This window comes from Salvia miltiorrhiza, unplaced genomic scaffold (assembly GCF_028751815.1).
Source record: "Salvia miltiorrhiza cultivar Shanhuang (shh) unplaced genomic scaffold, IMPLAD_Smil_shh original_scaffold_302, whole genome shotgun sequence".
Taxonomy (NCBI): domain Eukaryota; kingdom Viridiplantae; phylum Streptophyta; class Magnoliopsida; order Lamiales; family Lamiaceae; genus Salvia; species Salvia miltiorrhiza.
The window spans coordinates 65,372-85,911 of NW_026651523.1; the positions used below are offsets into that span (position 1 = coordinate 65,372).

A 20,540-nucleotide genomic window follows, 5' to 3' on the forward strand; every position below is an offset into this window, starting at 1 on the left:
ACTTGTCTTTTCCTCAGTCTAAAAGGAGCGAATTCCCCGTCGGCACGGGCAGGAGACAGCCATCTAAAAGGTGCATCACGCGTACCAGAGGCCGCATTATGCACTAGATTGAAGAATGAATTGAGAAAAAGCTTTGCTACTCGTTGAATTTGCCTACAATAATAGTTTTCGGGCAACAATTGGTATGGCGTCATATGGAGCTCTTTGTGGAAAGAAAAGTTGATCTCCACTCTATTGACGTGAGATAGGTGAAACAAAAGTGATAGGACCTGATGCAGTTGAAGAAATGATTACGCTTATCCGACAAATTCGACAATTGCTCAAGGAACCTAAAGAGCGACATAAACTATTGCAGATACTCGTTGATTTGATTTGAATTTTTGAAATAGGGGATGAAGTTTTTCTCAATGTTCCGCATTCTAAAGGTGTGCACAAGTTCGATGAAAGAGAAGTATCTAGAATTATTTGCTGATGTAGTCAAATTTCGAGGACGAAATTTTTTTTAAGGGGGAGAGGATGTAACACCCAGCATTTTCACTGCAGTATATATATTATTAATATTGTTTTCTATGATTTTAAAGAAGAAAGAGAAGTCTCAATTTTTATGCAAAACCTGAACTTAGTTATTTAACGAGCAAATTATATCGAGATTTTTAAAATCATAGAAGCCCGAGTATTTCATGATTTTAAGGTTGATAGGATTTTATGCAAAAAGCCCAACAATTATGGATAAATGGGCCAAAAGTTGTGTAAGAGTAGAAAGCCCAATAGTTATTTTGGGCTGGAGTAGTCGAGCCCAAGTTATTATATATGAATTCAGTTTTAAGAGGAACCCAATAGCTGTTATTGGCCCATAAGAAGCCCAATTTCATTAACCCAACTCTTATCCTATCTTGAATGGATTGATCAGATCAAATTGGCAACATTTGTCTTGTGAAGAAACAAGATTTTTGTGATAATAAAACACGTAGCATGTAAAACAACAAGTATCTCCAACTTGTGACTCAGCCAATTGCTCAGACCGACTCAAAATAGTATAAGAAGAGAGGAGTTGAGCGTGAACCAAATTTTTCCCCATTCTGCAAATTCCAAACAGCAAAGCAAATATCCATCCAAAACATAAATCGTCCCCAGCAGTTGATCACAACACGCAAGCAGGTAGTATTCTTCCTATAACTCGGTAATCACTCATAGATAGTAATCAAGAATAGTAGAGATAACATCAATTTTCTTTAACACTTACAGCATACATTTAGTTACAACAGTTAATTCAATAATAAAAGGCAGAGTCTTTAAAAGGGAGTCTTGGGCTGTAGATGAACTGCCGATGAAACCATCTCAAACCATCTTGAATCACCGATTCCTGGAACAGAAAATAGTTTGAGATTTATTAGTTTGTGATGTTAAAACTGAAATAGAAATTAGATTAGAAGTTTGCTGGAATGAGATTTTGAATTGGGAAATAGAGAAGAGGGAAGGAAGAAGGAGAAGGGGGGATTAGCAGCCGCAGCCGCGAGCCACCACAGCGGAGGCATGGCTGGCGGTGGTGGCCGCCGGCGCTGCCCGCGCCACGGCGGCCGCCGTGGCTGCCGACAGTCGAAAGAAAGAGGTGAGTGGAAGATAGTGAGATAGAGTGTGAGATAGAGACAGACAGCAGGAAGAAGGGAGAAAGGCAGAACGAGCTAGAGGGAGAGAGGAGCGGGGCAGGCGGCGGCGAGCACCGGCGCTGCAAGCGCCGTCGTGGCTTGCGGCGGCCGCCGCGCCCTGGAGAGAGAGAGAGAGAGAGAGCAGAGACAGAAGTAGAGAGAGAGACAGGGACTTACCTGAGTCAGAAGAGGCGGCGGCGTGACAGAGACAACGGAGAGGCAGCACTCGCCGGAGGGGCGAATTTCAGAGGGGAAAGGGAGGCAGAAAACCCTAGAAATTGGGAATCTTAGAATTAGAGAAGGAAATAAGGAATAGAGAGGAAGGAGAAGATGAGGAGCCGGCCTCGCGGCCGGAGGCGGCAAGGACCGGCGAAGTTGCCGGCTGAGAAAGGGAGCGAAGGGAGAGAGAGACGCGGTGAGTGAGAGAACACGGGGAGAGAAAGAAATCTGATTTTCTTAACTTTGAGAAGAAGATGGTGGATTTAATTATTTATTAAACTTGTATATTTAATTGGGCTTAAGCTATTTCTGATGGGCTTATTATTATTTCTAGTGGGCTTAGTTAAATAAGATTATTGTTGGCCCTTGATAGTTAATTAGAAGATGGATCTAATTTATTTAATTGAACTGAGTAGTAGTTTATTAGTTTGAGCTTAATAATCTTATACGAGGGATTATTAGCTGTTAACTAAAATTTAGTTTGATTGATTAATTTATGCTATTATCCAGTCTAATTATGCATAAATTAGACATTAGATTATTTCGAAATTAGATTCTTTAAAGAAGATGAAAAGAAGGGATTTATATTGTCCCTAAGTAAATAATTATTTATTTCATTAGTGTAAGTAAAGTTATGATTAATGCCAGGATTATGATCATCGCAGTTTAAGTCTATATTGAGATTTGTTGATAAGTTTGCAAAATAGCAACTTGTCTTCATGCCAAGATTTTCAGTAGAACCATCACCTTAAAACCAACATAAATATTCTCTAAATAAATTTCACATCATGTTCTCGTTATTTATTAGTCAGTATTTATACTGAAGGTCAAATACAAGGGAAAAGAAGTAAAGCAATAGTTCAGAATTACTAGTGTCGTCAGACCACGATCAGGTGGGCTTTCTAAACTCAAATGTGAAGTGCACACTATTTAATGATGTTTACATGAGTAAGGTTATATTAAAGTTATTGACTTGCCAAAACTTTTATGAGCTTGTATGATACCTATCTGGCACCAGAAGTTAATCGAATTTGGATCCTGTTCTATCCAGATATTAGACAGGATTAGTGTACACAAGGGACCGTGAGCCGATCAAGCATATCGGCCGGCCTAGGACCGTGAGCCGGTTTAGCGTATCGACCGGTCTAGGTCCGTGAACTGGTTTAGCATATCGGCCGGTCTAGGACCGTGAGCCGGTTTAGCGTATCGGCCGGTCAGTGACCGTAGAAGGTGGCCACCTTCTCGGCACACAGTTATCATTGCAGATATGGTAGAGTACAAAGAAGCATGTCTGCAGAGGCATATGAAGTTCATGATATATATAGAAGTTTTACAGTTTTGGCGTGCACAGGTTATTTAAATAAAACTCCTGTGTGATGCTTGAGATGGCAAGTTCAATATATAGCTCAAGAGCAAGCTTTCAAGTTATTCTGGCATGTGACCACTGAGTGCTTTTTAGTACTCAGCCCTGCATATGTTTTCTAAATGTGCAGGTTAAGCTGTGATGCAGATGGATGTCGGCAGAGCGAAGCTTTGAAACATAAGTACTAAATTAGGCTCAGGATTTCATGTCTTCATACATGTAATCCACTTAAGTTACTCCGCTGCAACGCTTAGTGCGTTTTACTTTATTGATGCGTTGCAAAGATTTCAAACTAATAGCTTACAGAATTATGTCACTTGATACTTAGACAACTTGTCGTTATGTATTGTGAGTTGTCTGCTTTTGAGTTTTAGAAAAGATTGTTTATGATTACCAAATATTTTGGTAAATTATTGTTTAAGCAGGTTAGTGATTTTTATTGAGATTTATTTTCTTTTTCATTTTCTTATTTTATTTTCAGTCACACTTTTTTCCCGACTTAACTATTCTCTAGCTTAGGTCGGGCTGTGACAAAGTGGTATCAGAGCAGATCATTTGCTCTGAGCCTAAATATTCCTTTGAGTCTAGTCTAAATTTGAATCTTTGGACTAGTATGAGTAATATAGTAAAAGCTCTGCGCTCCATCTCATCCAGCCTAGCCAGGTACTGGTTTTCAGAGTTTTAAAGTATCAATTTACAGTTTTGAAAGAGTTTGAGTTATTAATATTGCAACTTTGCAAGAAAGTTATTAATATTGCAATTTTGCAAGAAACTAGTATTTGGAGAAGTTTACATGTTTACAAGTGAGTGAATATGAATAACATGGTTTATATATGAGTATCCTCTACTAGTATGAACTTCTTAAACGGATAGAGTGTTGTTCATATTTTAATACTTGTATCTTGATATGTGGGGGATTTTCATTTGTTGTATAGCGATGAAAATCTTTTAGATGATGGTGTCACATCCCACTATCCCAATGACGGGTCAACAGGGGTTATGACTTGGGGTGAACAATAAGAAATGAAAATGGACAATTACTTAACATTAAAGTATATGAAAATGTCACTCATAGATAAAATGCTAGGATCATATATGATTATTTGGATACTTATAAAACATACACATAAATGAGAACTGATTAAGGTGGGTTACCCAATAACACGTATAACAACTTCATAACATAGAGCTATCCTAATCAAAGTGTTTTGCAGCGGAAAACGTGTGAGATATACATATAAAGATGTATACTCAAGGTTACATTTCTTGAAATGTCAAAGGAACACCCGCTCAACATCATTCCATTCCATCAGCTGCTCAACCTGCACATTTAGAAATACATGCAGGGCTGAGTATAACAATACTCAGTGGGCATAGCCGAAAATACATTCATGCATAACATATATATAAATTGAACTGCCATAACAGTAACACACAGGGGTTTTCTTGAAAGACCTGCGCTTACTAAAACATTTCTTTCATTTTCATAAAGTCGATCGGCCGATCATTTTCCTTCATATGATCCATATCTGTTCCTTTCTGTCACGCGCCGGGAAGGAGGCCTCCTTACCACGGACGCCAAGACCGGTCGCAAGCGACTCGCGGTCTCCATGAGTGTACACGTTAACCCTAGCTAACGACCTTTGTCTAGCATAGGATCCCAATTGGATTTCCTTTAAAGTTGGCGAACCAACACAGATAGGATACATATAAAAACATAAACATTTTTGGCAGTCAATCATTTCATAAACATTTCATTTCATTAAACATTTTCATTTTCATTTCATAAGAGTCATTTATCATTTGGGCATAATAATAAACTGAAATTAACAGTTAAAATCATCTCATGCATATATATTCGTATATGAGGCCTACGTCACGCAGGGGATCTCTATATACGTAGTAAAAGTAATGCCCACCTGTATAGGCAAAGCCTGTCGTTTAACCTTATCTCTGAATCGGAATAGCAGTGCTAATCCTTCTGATGCTCGAAGCCTACAAGAAATCTATTCTCAATAGGTCTCCTTGTATCTAATCTTAAGTCATGGTGTAGTGCTTAACATTCTATGATTCACTTAGCCGGGTTTTCAAAATTTAATAAATAAATACTTGAAAATATTTCTCTTGAGTTAAGAACACCAACAATATTCTTACTCATCTTTCTTTAATAATTGGAATTATAATTAAAACCAATTAAATCTTTTATTGCAAGTAAAAATGCAATTTCATGTCATGCTTAGCATATAATAAGTAATTACTTAAAATATGCACATAATAATAATAATATTATTATACTAATTATCCTTTAAAAATAATAATTAATTAAACTAATTAATAGTTCAATTAATTAATATAAGTGTAGTCCATTTAATTAATAGAAGGCAGCCCAAAATTTTAAAGGAATGAAGGCCCAACTATTAATTAAAATTGAGTCCATGTTAAATAAATAAAATCAGCCCAAAGTTTTAAATAAATAAGGGCCCAGCTAAGATTTGAAAATGGCCCAAGCTTTTAAAAATCGCAGCCTAATCTAATTAAAATCCGGCCCAACACTCAAACCCACAATCTTACTCAGCCCAAGTGAAAATTAAAGTATAGGCCCATCTGCAAAACCCAACTCTTAAGCCCAAACCTAACCCATCATTTAACACCCTCACACACACAATCACACGCATATACTCACACACACAAAGCTGCGCGCAGCAGCACGCCTTCCCCCCCTTTTCTTCCTTCTCCGGCGGCGGTAGAGTCGCCGGCCGCCGGCCGCTCGATCCTTAAACCTCTCTACCTCGTCCTCTCTCTCGTTCCTCGCTCACCGAACGAGCACGCACACACTCCCACAAACTGAGAACGCCGCTGCATCTCTCCGAAGTCCGGCGGCCACACTGGCTAGCGGAGCTAACCACCGCCGCGTGCCCGGCCCCTGCCTCTCTTCCTCTCACTCTGTGTCGGACGGACGACAGCAACCAGCCATCGCCGACCGCCTCTAATCCCCACCTTCAGTCTCCACCTCCCTACCCTCTGACTTTCGGCGACTGCACGGCTGGAAGACCGCCGCCGCCGATCCCTAGCCCTCAAGCTCTCTCCCCGACTCGACACGGCAGTTCGAAAACAAAGAATAAAAACAGAGCTTCAATTTCTACTTCTTTTCTATTTAGAAAACATGCTTCATGTATGTATGTATATGCACAGACGATAAATAAACATCATTGAGTTTGGGTCTTGTTGTCATATGCAAATTTATATATAATGGAATCAGTGTATGTGTTATGGGTTCTAACTTGAGTTTCTGTTTCAAAAGAAGTGCTCGAGTCATAGAAATAACCTTGTAGGTGTGGAATGGAGTCTGTTTCTATTTGTTGTGTATCTGCAAAGAATTCATGAAAAATGTATGTAGTCTGATATGGTTTGGGATTGTGTAAAGAATAAATGAAAGATGTATAAAGAAAAGGTGAAACCTTTGTGAATGAATGATACTGGTTTTGATTGCTTCTATTGATGAAATCGGCGTTGCTGTTTTCTTGAGAACTCAAAGATTGTATGGATGGATGGGTTCATGTTCTGATGTTTGATTATATGGCTGGCAGTTGGGTTTTACAGTGGTGATGTTAGGTGTAGTGGAATTTGAAAGTGGAAGCAAAAGAAAGTGGACAGCCTAAAGCAAAAGAAATTTGATAAAGATATGGGAGATTTGATTGTCTGCATAAAGACATGTATGAAAAAAAATAATCATGATATAGGGTGGCTAAAGACATGTATGAAAAAAAATAATCATGATATAGGGTGGCTATTAGGAACATAGGGTATGGTGTGAGATGCGGTGTTGATTGAACTAATAAAATCCCTCAGGATAAAATATCGGGACTGTAATAAATACTTCAGGGTTCGCTAAATAAATATCGATCTCGTGAAAATACTTGAATGCTAAATTAAATAAATATGCAATGCATATAAATTTAATAACTAAATTTACAAATGTTTTTGTAAATCATTTTTGTTGGAATTAAAAATAAATTCTTTTTTTCATTCCGGCGTGAATCATCTTAAATCTAAGTTCAAAATTATTCTAAACTTAGCTCGAGGAAACGGGGTATTACATTCCTCCCTCCTTATAAAAATTCCGTCCTCGGAATTGCATATCTGGTATTCTATCTTGTGATACTAGTCATTCGTTTCATTCATCTCTTTTGTGGCCTTTTCCATCCTGTGATGGTTCCACTACATGACGATAACAATATTATTGTCTCGTAAAACTTGAATCTTGCGATCAAGTATCTGGACTGATTTCTCATCACAACTTAGGTCCTGGCTAGGACTACTTTATCTTGCTTAATCACATGCTTTCTTAATTGCGAGGTGCTATACGTATTGTATACATCCACAATGCTTGGTGGCAGAGCCAACTTATAGGCTACAAAGACCTAACTTATCTAGGGTCTCAAAAGGTCCTATATAACGGGGTCGTAACTTGCCCCTCTTTCCGAAACGTATAACTCCCTTTGAGGGAGAGACTTTGAGGAAAACTCGATCCCCAATATTAAATTCTAATTCCAATCGGCGTTTATCGGCGTAAGACTTTTGTCTATCTTGAGTTTCTTTGATTCTTTGCTTGATGTGGTCGACTTTCTCAATCATCTGTTGGACCAGTTCAGGACCTAACAACATTCTTTCACCCACTTCATCTTAGTAAAGTGGTGAACTACCTTAATTGTTTCCTTCGTCCTAAGTCACCTTCTCAGATTTGACTAGGGAATTCTAATATCAAACTTTTCTCATCATCTTGGTAACTTTCACTTTAAAGATTAATGACACTCCTTCTGCCATGTAAACTCATTTTCTCATTTCCAAATGATTATTTAATGGGGGTTTCTAAGTTTCTATTGTGGTGGCGTTCCAACTTTATTCTTGCTGTAGCTTCTGGCACTTTAGCCAAAGCATTCACTCTCTTAACTTGAGCCTACTAGCCTTGGGGTTGGGTTATACCTTAAGTTTAGTTCTAGTGCTTTCCTTCCATTTCCTTTTTCTTTACCTCCATCTTGAGGTGGTGTACATATCTTGTTTGTGCGTGAACTTTTTCCTTCTCCAATTTGTTGTAGTGACTCGGTGGTGAGAGTCTCGTTCATTGCTTGTTCCTTCATAATATCTCCTTAGTTTACTAGGGAAATTGAAAATCTCATGCCGCGATTCATTTACGAACTTCTTTACGCATTTCTCATTATTCATTTATAAATGACTTAAATAAGCATTTTAAACTCCATTAAAAAGGAATTGATTTAAAACATTTTAATCCTTTTAAAATCCATACTCATAAAGCCTTAACTCATGCTCTATCTCATATTCTATCTCTTTACTCATCTCTATATAAACTCTCCACTCATCTCCAATCCTTAAGTTCAAGGATAAGTTTCAAGAAAATCATGGTACTAAGTCTCGATTTATCTCTCATATAAGGCTCGTCCAATCTCATTCAACACATAGACAACACAATCACATAAGGCATATAAGAAAACACAATCAAACATTATCAAAACATGCTCTGTTTTTACACTGACTCAACTTCAAAATCTATCCTGTTCTTACTTCGACACCTCCTGGACTCGAGACTCATACCAAAAGAAAGGTCTTCGAGTCTATTTTCATATAAAAAAAATAGAGTCAAAAACTCCAAGTATTGTAGGAGATATGACTGTTTTACTACAGTCTACCATATTCGGCAGTTTTGAGCAATCGAAAACTTGGATTTTTGAAAAATAGTAAATGTTGTCAAACTGAGCTCAAATTTTGTGGATATCTAGCTAACACAATAAGATTAATACCATAAAATTTTGGAAAGCTATATCACACAGGAAGCTACTGAAATGAATGACTCTTTCCCCTGCTCTCTGAAACTCTCGGTAGTAATGTGCAGTTTCGGTTTTGTATTTTATAAAAATAGTAAACGAAGTCCAAATGACTTGAAATTTTACCAATGTTCTCAAGACTCATGTAGAGACTTGGTATAAAATTTTCAAAGCTTTTTGACATTGAAAAACCGTCGATCACAGTAGGTCAGTAGGCCTACGAAATTCACCAAAATCTCATCTCAAACTCTTAAAATACTCAACTCAACATTCCTTCAAGGAAACTCATCAAAGCTCATTTTAAACACATATAACACTCACAAACATTCAGGCACATTATAATGCTCATCATACTCAAATCTTGACTCTCTTCTTACATCATAACCTCAAATCTCTAGTAAAACGTTTCAATGAACGCATCATTAAAATTCTCTTTTCATTTTCATGCACAAAATTACTCAATTATTCAAACATGATCTCATTCATCATATAACTCATTATACACATATAGATACACATGTATGTCATCTTCTTCCTCAAACTAACACTTTTCATTTCATTCAAAATTCTCAATTTAATCATGCCATAGTCCTTTATAAAGTCCAATTAGCATATAGACATCATTAATCCAAACATTGATCTCATAATTCAAAAATACCCAAATCCTAGTAATCTAAACTCAAGCAATTTCACATATAATCAACAATTAGCGAAATTAACCTTTAACTATCATTACTATCATGCTTATTATCAATTATCCTTAGCCAATTCAAATAATTAGCACATAAATCAAAAAGCCCTATTTTATATCTAACTAAACTTTTTGAAAATTTACAAACATACATAAATCATTAATCCAACCTTAGATTAATCAAATTGAGTCATTTAATAGCACATATAAGACATCAATTCATCAAATCTCATCATCAATAAAAACTTCCCAAATTTTAGCAAACTAAACTCTAATGAAAACTCACGTATCAACGTAAACCCTTAATAAAAGCATGACAAGCGTTCACATAATGATCATAAAGTAATTAGACCTCATTTTACCAATCATCAACCTCTCAATATATGAAAACTCAAAAACTCATATAAACTAAACTAAGTCAAAATTTTATTTAGCCAACAAAAGACCTAGTCAAACATAATTAGACACTAATATCATGCTCAATTACATATATCCTAAACCAAAATCACTTAGATAACACATAGGCAAAAAGTCCTAATTTTTATTAAACTAAACTCTTTGAAATTTTATAACACACATGAATCTTTAATTTAATCATAGATCCATCAATTTTAACCATTTAAACTCGCATATAATCCATCAATTACAATTTAGGGCATAGATACACATGTCCCTAATTTTATTAAATTAACTCATCTCAAATTCATCAATTGACATCAAATAATCAATTTACTCCATCAATCATCATCATAGAAATCACATAGACTCATTCTCATCATCAATTCATCATTTAACACATCAACTCACCAATTCCAATTTTTTGGTAAACTAAACTCAATCGACTTTCACATCTCAAAGCATATACTTTCACAACACACATCAATCATAAACAAACACCACATAGACCTCATTTTTCACCCCAAATCAAGGAAAGAAAAAAAAAATTTTGAAGGGTAAAGACCCATTTTTTGAAAATTTTAAGAACAAGGGAGGGGTGATTTTCTTTCTTCAATCTTTCGAGAATACTCACGTACAATATCATTCAAGCAAGATTTATGGAATACATGATCACTTACCCAAATTTCTCACCAAAACTCACACTTTCTCACTCTAGCTTGGAAACCTTTCTTCAATGATCCTCTTGAATTCAAGTAGCTAGGATGTTTTTATGTAAGATTTAAGAGTGAAATTGAGGTGTTTGGTATAATTTTTTTTTTTGGAAGCTCCGAAGGTCTCTACAATGGATGAAAATGGAGGAAAGTGAGAGAAAGAGGGAGAGAGGTGTTGGTCGAAAATGATGAGTGAGTAGTGAGAGAGGATTTTGCAAGATTGTAAATGATCTTGTGATCTTTAAAGAGGATTTTGTAATCTTAAGGAAATATTGGCAATTAATGCCTTGATCTCTCTCTCTCTAATCTCTACACTCTCTCAATAATCTCTACACTTGGCAAATTGTGGTATTTAGTCACATGGTAGGGAAATTAAAGTAATAGTGTGAGAAGGGTGATCAAAAATAAATCACAAAAACTATGGAAATGTACTAATTAATAAAATACCAATACATAATTATTCATGTGACCACATAAAATAATTATAGCACTAATATTAGTGCACTCACTCAATTATAATATTCCTCTCATAGGAAAAATAATTTTAAAACAAAATATATGCTTGGAAATATTTTCATTAACCGGCATTCTTTGATTTCTCGGTAAAAATAAACTGCACTTGCTTTAGAAACTTAATTAAAATTTCAAGTGCTAATATCCTCAAATAAAAATCATAATAACTTGCTCACAAAGACATACGTAACAAAACTCACATAATCAATCAGTCACGTAATTTCACATAATATCACGTCAAAGCAGTCGGCAAACACAGACAAACTAGACGTCTCTCCGACCGATTTTTTTTTTTTTTTTTTCACTCTTTCTTTCTCGACTCTATTTCCAACTCATTATTCCTATTTTCTTAATAGGACAGTCAATCTCTCTGACATCTCAGTACTCTCAATAGTGTTAAGACACTATCTCAATCATAGGGAAAAGTACGGGGTGTTACATGTACTATCAAATTTAGATAAAATTCATGACTTCATGCATAATTTAAAATTCATGTGGCTCATATAAATACACTTAACTCACCAATTAAAACTTATGCACCACATTTATAAAAATTTTCTTTAACTAAGCACATTAAAACACATATATAACGATCAAATCACATCAGATAAATCAAACCAGTTTTTATTATTAATGGATGCCGAACCCTAATTATTAATAATAAAGCCCTTAATCAGGGATTAAAAGTCGGGGTATGATATACTATCCCCTTTAAAAGAAATTTCGTTCCGAAATTTGTACCACGGGAAATAATTATGGGTATTTCTCCTTCATGCTAAACTCGAGTTCTCACGTCGCCTCTTCTTGATCATGGTGCTTCCAAAGAACTATTACTAAAGGTATCGACTTATTCCTTAGTACTTTAACTTTCCGATCTAGAATAGATTCGGGTCTCTCCTCATATCAATTGGATTCCTAATTCCAATTTATATACATGAGATTTACTTGAGAATAAGTTCCCTCGTCCTTTTGCGGCGGTTCATTACTCCTACCTCATTCCTAGGGCTCATCTACGGAGTATCCTATTTTCCAAAGATCAAAATGGTCATCAACCCATTTCTTGTTACCTATCACATGCATAACACTTTCTTATGAATCTATCTTAAAACTATCATAGACCAATTAACTTAAGTCCTCGTACTCGAACACTATATTACGGTCTTAGCTTGAACTCTGAATTTCTATCATAATGAGTGGTCGATATCATTTATAGGACAAAGACTAATAATCTCAACTAATTACAATGAGACACAATTATACGAAGCCATAATTTGGGTAGTATACTACATCGGTAGACTAACACTTCTTGGTCTTATCAAACAAGGGAATCTATTATGACAACTCACGAGTTGCAAGGCTCAAACTCAACACAACATCAAAGCAAGGTGTTGTAGAAATTGTTCAAGAGAATCAAAAGAATGACCAGAGGGTATGAAATGATTAACTACTAGGTCGAACAAAATGACCTCGAGTAAGAACCCATCTGGCTTTTCAACCGAAAGTTGAAACACATGGGTTTTCAACCCAAAAGACGTCTACTGAGATTTGGATCATGTGGACTGGCCAGGTCCAACATCATCACCTCCCAGTCACACGGGAAACATCGTCCCGAACTTGGAGAGCCATGAACATACTATACATAACAAAGCATAAGTTCATCATGACAACTAAACTTATCTTAAGGTTCCTTATCCTATTGATCTCAAACCCCAAACCTCTTTTAAGACATATACACACAGACATACGTGCACAGGCAAAACACACTATTCTTAAAATCTATCGTGTAGCAAAAGTCGATTCGATGTTCCGTCGCACTTGAACATCCGAACGTAGAGACTATGGTTCAACCTTTGATGCAACGTTTACCTTGAATTCGTCTCGTATTTTCATTCTGTGCTTTCCTTTACCTCGTACATATCTTTTCATTCCTCTTTGTAGTTCAAAAGAACCATCATTTTCTTAAGGGAGCTGAGACGTTCTAAGTTCTCTTTCATTCTTCTAAATCATTACCTTAAGAATCTAGATTGTAGAGATATCCTACTAATCTAGTAGTCTATGTTCTTTTGAAATTGTGATCATGCATCTTATAGCAATCTATGTTCTCTGGGAAAACATATGTCACTTTTCTATCATTCATCTGATCATAACATCATAGACTGCGAAAATATGCCATGAAAGGCAAAACATTCAACATTTCATCATAACATGCTCTTCACATAAACATATTCATGAAGCATTTTAGAACATTAACATCTTTAAAACGTTGAAACTGCAGTTACCTTCTTTCCTTGATTGAGCACGATGCAATGGAGTGTTGAGCGGTGCCATATGAACCCATGTAAGTATAAAGAATCCAACTAAACTCGACTCTTTAGAATAAGGTTTCTAGGGCCAGAGCGAACGAACCTCTCTGATACCACTCTGTCACATCCCACTATCCCAATGACGGGTCAACAGGGGTTATGACTTGGGGTGAACAATAAGAAATGGAAATGGACAATTACTTAACATTAAAGTATATGGAAATGTCACTCATAGATAAAATGCTAGGATCATATATGATTATTTGGATACTTATAAAACATACACATAAATGAGAACTGATTAAGGTGGGTTACCCAATAACACGTATAACAACTTCATAACATAGAGCTATCCTAATCAAAGTGTTTTGCAGCGGAAAACGCGTGAGATATACATATGAAGATGTATACTCAAGGTTACATTTCTTGAAATGTCAAAGGAACACCCGCTCAACATCATTCCATTCCATCAGCTGCTCAACCTGCACATTTAGAAATACATGCAGGGCTGAGTATAACAATACTCAGTGGGTATAGCCGAAAATACATTCATGCATAACATATATATAAATTGAACTTCCATAACAGTAACACACAGGGGTTTTCTTGAAAGACCTGCGCTTACTAAAACATTTCTTTCATTTTCATAAAGTCGATCGGCCGATCATTTCCCTTCATATGATCCATATCTGTTCCTTTCTGTCACGCGCCGGGAAGAAGGCCTCCTTACCACGGACGCCAAGACCGGTCGCAAGCGACTCGCGGTCTCCATGAGTGTACACGTTAACCCTAGCTAGCGACCTTTGTCTAGCATAGGATCCCAATTGGATTTCCTTTAAAGTTGGCGAACCAACACAGATAGGATACATATAAAAACATAAACATTTTTGGCAGTCAATCATTTCATAAACATTTCATTTCATTAAACATTTTCATTTTCATTTCATAAGAGTCATTTATCATTTGGGCATAATAATAAACTGAAATTAACAGTTAAAATCATCTCATGCATATATATTCGTATATGAGGCCTACGTCACGCAGGGGATCTCTATATACGTAGTAAAAGTAATGCCCACCTGTATAGGCAAAGCCTGTCGTTTAACCTTATCTCTGAATCGGAATAGCAGTGCTAATCCTTCTGATGCTCGAAGCCTACAAGAAATCTATTCTCAATAGGTCTCCTTGTATCTAATCTTAAGTCATGGTGTAGTGCTTAACATTCTATGATTCACTTAGCCGGGTTTTCAAAATTTAATAAATAAATACTTGAAAATATTTCTCTTGAGTTAAGAACACCAACAATATTCTTACTCATCTTTCTTTAATAATTGGAATTATAATTAAAACCAATTAAATCTTTTATTGCAAGTAAAAATGCAATTTCATGTCATGCTTAGCATATAATAAGTAATTACTTAAAATATGCACATAATAATAATAATATTATTATACTAATTATCCTTTAAAAATAATAATTAATTAAACTAATTAATAGTTCAATTAATTAATATAAGTGTAGTCCATTTAATTAATAGAAGGCAGCCCAAAATTTTAAAGGAATGAAGGCCCAACTATTAATTAAAATTGAGTCCATGTTAAATAAATAAAATCAGCCCAAAGTTTTAAATAAATAAGGGCCCAGCTAAGATTTGGAAATGGCCCAAGCTTTTAAAAATCGCAGCCTAATCTAATTAAAATCCGGCCCAACACTCAAACCCACAATCTTACTCAGCCCAAGTGAAAATTAAAGTATAGGCCCATCTGCAAAACCCAACTCTTAAGCCCAAACCTAACCCATCATTTAACACCCTCACACACACAATCACACGCATATACTCACACACACAAAGCTGCGCGCAGCAGCACGCCTTCCCCCCCTTTTCTTCCTTCTCCGGCGGCGGTAGAGTCGCCGGCCGCCGGCCGCTCGATCCTTAAACCCCTCTACCTCGTCCTCTCTCTCGTTCCTCGCTCACCGAACGAGCACGCACACACTCCCACAAACTGAGAACGCCGCTGCATCTCTCCGAAGTCCGGCGGCCACAGTGGCTAGCGGAGCTAACCACCGCCGCGTGCCCGGCCCCTGCCTCTCTTCCTCTCACTCTGTGTCGGACGGACGACAGCAACCAGCCATCGCCGACCGCCTCTAATCCCCACCTTCAGTCTCCACCTCCCTACCCTCTGACTTCTGGCGACTGCACGGCTGGAAGACCGCCGCCGCCGATCCCTAGCCCTCAAGCTCTCTCCCCGACTCGACACGGCAGTTCGAAAACAAAGAATAAAAACAGAGCTTCAATTTCTACTTCTTTTCTATTTAGAAAACATGCTTCATGTATGTATGTATATGCACAGACGATAAATAAACATCATTGAGTTTGGGTCTTGTTGTCATATGCAAATTTATATATAATGGAATCAGTGTATGTGTTATGGGTTCTAACTTGAGTTTTTGTTTCAAAAGAAGTGCTCGAGTCATAGAAATAACCTTGTAGGTGTGGAATGGAGTCTGTTTCTATTTGTTGTGTATCTGCAAAGAATTCATGAAAAATGTATGTAGTCTGATATGGTTTGGGATTGTGTAAAGAATAAATGAAAGATGTATAAAGAAAAGGTAGAACCTTTGTGAATGAATGATACTGGTTTTGATTGCTTCTATTGATGAAATCGGCGTTGCTGTTTTCTTGAGAACTCAAAGATTGTATGGATGGATGGGTTCATGTTCTGATGTTTGATTATATGGCTGGCAGTTGGGTTTTACAGTGGTGATGTTAGGTGTAGTGGAATTTGAAAGTGGAAGCAAAAGAAAGTGGACAGCCTAAAGCAAAAGAAATTTGATAAAGATATGAGAGGTTTGATTGTCTGCATAAAGACATGTATGAAAAAAAATAATCATGATATAGGGTGGCTAAAGACATGTATGAAAAAAAATAATCATGATATAGGGTGGCTATTAGGAACATAGGGTATGGTGTGAGATGCGGTGTTGATTGAACTAATAAAATCCCTCAGGATAAAATATCGGGACTGTAATAAATACTTCAGGGTTCGCTAAATAAATATCGATCTCGTGAAAATATTTGAATGCTAAATTAAATAAATATGCAATGCATATAAATTTAATAACTAAATTTACAAATGTTTTTGTAAATCATTTTTGTTGGAATTAAAAATAAATTCTTTTTCTCATTCCGGCGTGAATAATCTTAAATCTAAGTTCAAAATTATTCTAAACTTAGCTCGAGGAAACGGGGTATTACAGATGGTGTGTACGTATATCTATACATTGGATGGATGTAGATATAGACAGTTTGATGATACAGTAGTGAGTTATGTCAGTGGCACTGTAACCTAGTACTAGTAGTGAGTTAGGGCATCACAATTAGTACTAAGAGTTTTTTTTACAACGTATATTCTCATCTTTTATATGAGAACTCGTTGAGGCAAATTTTTCCATGATATGAAATTATCAAAGTGGTCATTTACTAGGCCGTTGAGCTTTAATTGCTTAGATGGTTTAATTTTAGTATATGAGTTTTATAACTTAGCTGATTTATAGTTAAGTAGTAGTTTGACCTTATTGATGGGATGAAAGCTTAATTTTGGGGATTTGTGTATTTACTCGGCATGATGTCTCAAAGAAGCAATGGAAATCTGCCATCCGCCATGCGAATAAATTAGAAACTTACTCCTCCCCATCAACTTGAAAGAAGAATTTCGGAAGTTTTTCATCATTAAATTTTTCCTGCTTATAGTAGAGTTTCGCGAGGTTCGCTTCCTTAGATACAATGATCAAGAGTGCCTTCTTGTATGTTATTTCAACTACAAGGATCGACTGATTATTAGTGAGAGACGAAGCTGAAGATATATATCCTCGAGCGACTAGAGAATCTTATTTGGGGCCAGTTCACAGAAGTTTTTATGAAGAATATATTTTCTTAAGCCGTCGTCAGTAAAAAAAAGACGAAATTTAGCAATTTAAAGCAAGGCAAGAAGACCGTAGCTGAATATGATCGTGAGTTTTGTGACATATCTCGATATGCGTCTTATAAGGTTGACATAGATAATGGTTGTAACTTCTCATAAGGTTTTCGAGGTAGCACCTTTACTTATTTTCAGTCACACTTTTTTCCCGACTTAACTATTCACTAGCTTAGGTCGGACTGTGACAAATAATCTGTTATTATCCACGCTAAATATCTTGGTTATAAATTATCCAATATAATCCTTTACTGAAAAGCAAAGGAGCTGTAAGCTAACTAAGCTAACCTTGAAAAATACATAAACAAATGTAAAATTCGAAAAAGGTTGTAGTGGGGCCCACTGTGCATAGGAACTGGTTTCTTCGCTTTCTGAGTTGAAAAGTGGTGTTTCCATTCCTTTGCAACATTTGTTCCCAATTTAAGAAACTGGAAAAAAGGTGCTGCTCGAGCCTCACTAAATTGTGTCATCAAATCTTTAACAAATCTTTTTTCCGAAACCGCATATGATAAAATCCGTTGCCCTATCTTCACTCCCACCGCTTCCGCCCTTCACACTCTTTTTTTTTTATGAATTTTGAAAAAGCACTCTCAATCCATCCCCAAAATGGAGCCGGATTTCTTCAAAAATCTACCATCAGAAATCATCACCGAGATCCTCTTAAGACTACCTGTTGTAAGCATTCCAATGAGCAAATGTGTTTGCAAGCGATGGCTCCATCTGCTGGAGTCTGATGCTTTTGTCAAGTCTCATTTTGCCAGATCCGCCCCCGCCCTCGTTGTTGTGGGGATTTCAAATCAGTTGAAAGTTTTGGAATTCGAAGGCGAGCTCAATCTGGACCTCGAGAGCCACGATCCACTCATCAAGTATGATTTCCCTAATTACCACCGAGGAAGAATACAGAGTTCTGTTAATGGTTTTCTTGTTCTAAGGATGCGTGTTGATATGCTTTCTGTATGTAATCCGATTACTCGTGAAGTTATTAAGCTGGATCTGCCTTCAGATTCACAACGATCTACTCCAGAAGTATCTGGTTTTGGATTTGGGGAAAGCAAAATCACATCTACTCCAGAAGTATCTGGTTTTGGATTTGGGGAAAGCAAAATCACTGGTCGATACAAGGCGGTCTATATTTACCGTAAGCCCTATAATGATAAATTGGATTGTCATGTATACACTCTTGGAACAGGATCATGGCGACGCCTTGAAGGTATTCCGTATGTGTACCAGTTTGGTCTTTCAGGTGCATTTGTTAATGGAAATCTCCATTGGATTGCAATCATTGGAGAAGCGTCATGGATTTCTTGCTTTGATGTTGAAACAGAATGTTTTAGCTTCTTTAAAGCTCCTCCTTATCATGCTCAAGGAGTGAGGTCCTTGTCTGCTTTGAGCGGTTGCCTATGGTTTTGCAAGGAAGCAACCGAATATGAAGATGATACTGAGCGATGTGAGCTTACTATATGGATTATGAAGGAATATGGAGTGGACGAATCTTGGAGCATGGAATATGTGATCCCCCTTGATGAGGGCATGTGGATTGTTGAGCCCATCAAAGTTTTCGAAAATGGCGACCTATTGATGTTAGTGATGGTATACATATCCAGGTGCCTTTTCTACTACTCTAACAAGAATAAAACTATGCAAAGGATTGATTTGTTTGGTGCAGGGAAGGCCTCTGACAGTTTCGACTGTGGACTTTTCACTCCCACCCTTGTTTCACTCAAAACTTTAGGTTTAGGTGTGGAGAATGTAACCTCATTCTGATTGATTGCATTTTCATAATGCTACCATCAACTGAATGTATGTTTGAAGATTGAATTAGTAATGAAGAATATAATTTAGATCAAGGAAACTATCTATATATATTATGGTTCCTTTTGGTACATTTCTTAGTGACAATGATGCTGCTTCTGCTTGTATAGTTTGACGGATTATTACCTGTCTTTTTTTTTTGATGAATCATGTGATGATGAGATTGTTGTTTGTTATATATGTAGTGATATTTGTCAATATGAAATTTGTATATTGCTTGTGCTTATTTATATGTGGAATGACCGAATGGAAAGTTGTTATATGTGGCTATCGAGTTTGTAAAGAATCATGTTGTTTGAGTTGGATAGAAGGCCTATGATTTGAAATAATAAAAATTCATTAGTCTGATAAAGATGAATTAGAAATAAAGCCTATGAGATAGTTAATGGTTGACGAAGGCATATGGATTCCATAAATCTTGGAATAAAGAGTATATATGTGATGGGTGATTTTGATAGGAACAAGTATGTGCTTGTTTACCATACTAGTGTACCACCCGCGCTATGCGCGATAATTGTGATTTTAAACTCACTTAAATTGTGTATATACTTATTACTCTCGTCCCAATTTGATATACCACATTTTTTTACTTCCTCAAATGAAAAATCAGTACATAATTAACACTCTCACTCAACTCATTATTTACATTAAATGTCATTGTGGCCCACAAATAATTATCTTTCTTTTTATTTAAAAAATAATATCTTCATTATCTTTTCTACTTTTTCGTGAGCGAAGGGAGTAATGAAATGTGAAAATTTTAGAAATATAAATGCATTGCATATATACTTTTTTGGAGCATTATGTTTAATCTTGGCAAACTTTTCTATCATGAAGAATTATGTGGTTGTGTCAAACCTGCAACTGCGTTGGGCTTGACCCTTCCTTTCGCCTCCTTTTTTTTCCCTTTCTGCCTCGCTCATTTGGACAAAAAATCATGTTTTGTTATTCAAAGTGTCATTCACAGGCTTTAAAATTATCATTACAAATGTATCATTATTATTTATACAAAATATTATTTGGATATAATCAGTTGCATTTAAGAAAAGTGTAACACCCCGATAAT

At 36.4% G+C, this 20,540-nt stretch overlaps 1 protein-coding gene and 3 long non-coding RNA genes across 4 annotated transcripts; 1 reads left to right on the top strand and 3 right to left on the bottom strand.

Annotated features, from left to right (window-relative positions):
• Positions 1-1,195: 1,195 nt before the first annotated feature.
• On the bottom strand, positions 1,196-2,292 carry LOC131003933 (uncharacterized). The gene is made up of 2 exons (XR_009094857.1): positions 1,824-2,292; positions 1,196-1,363 (listed from the first exon to the last, which is right to left on the bottom strand). It is a non-coding gene; the product is annotated as an uncharacterized LOC131003933 (long non-coding RNA).
• Positions 2,293-4,252: 1,960 nt separating this feature from the next.
• Positions 4,253-5,413, bottom strand: LOC131003934 (uncharacterized). The gene is made up of 2 exons (XR_009094858.1): positions 5,148-5,413; positions 4,253-4,550 (listed from the first exon to the last, which is right to left on the bottom strand). It is a non-coding gene; the product is annotated as an uncharacterized LOC131003934 (long non-coding RNA).
• Positions 5,414-13,868: 8,455 nt separating this feature from the next.
• Positions 13,869-15,029, bottom strand: LOC131003935 (uncharacterized). The gene is made up of 2 exons (XR_009094859.1): positions 14,764-15,029; positions 13,869-14,166 (listed from the first exon to the last, which is right to left on the bottom strand). It is a non-coding gene; the product is annotated as an uncharacterized LOC131003935 (long non-coding RNA).
• A 2,995-nt stretch (positions 15,030-18,024) lies between these two features.
• LOC131003936 (F-box protein At3g07870-like) lies at positions 18,025-19,509 on the top strand. The gene has a single exon (XM_057930501.1). It carries the CDS (start codon positions 18,269-18,271, stop codon positions 19,424-19,426), a length of 1,158 nt encoding a protein of 385 aa, XP_057786484.1. The 5' UTR covers positions 18,025-18,268; the 3' UTR covers positions 19,427-19,509.
• The last annotated feature ends 1,031 nt before the right edge of the window (positions 19,510-20,540 follow it).

Bases quoted from the DNA above. Each gene is read 5' to 3' on its own strand.
- LOC131003936 (XM_057930501.1), top strand. From the start codon at position 18,269: ATGGAGCCGGATTTCTTCAAAAATCTACCATCAGAAATCATCACCGAG.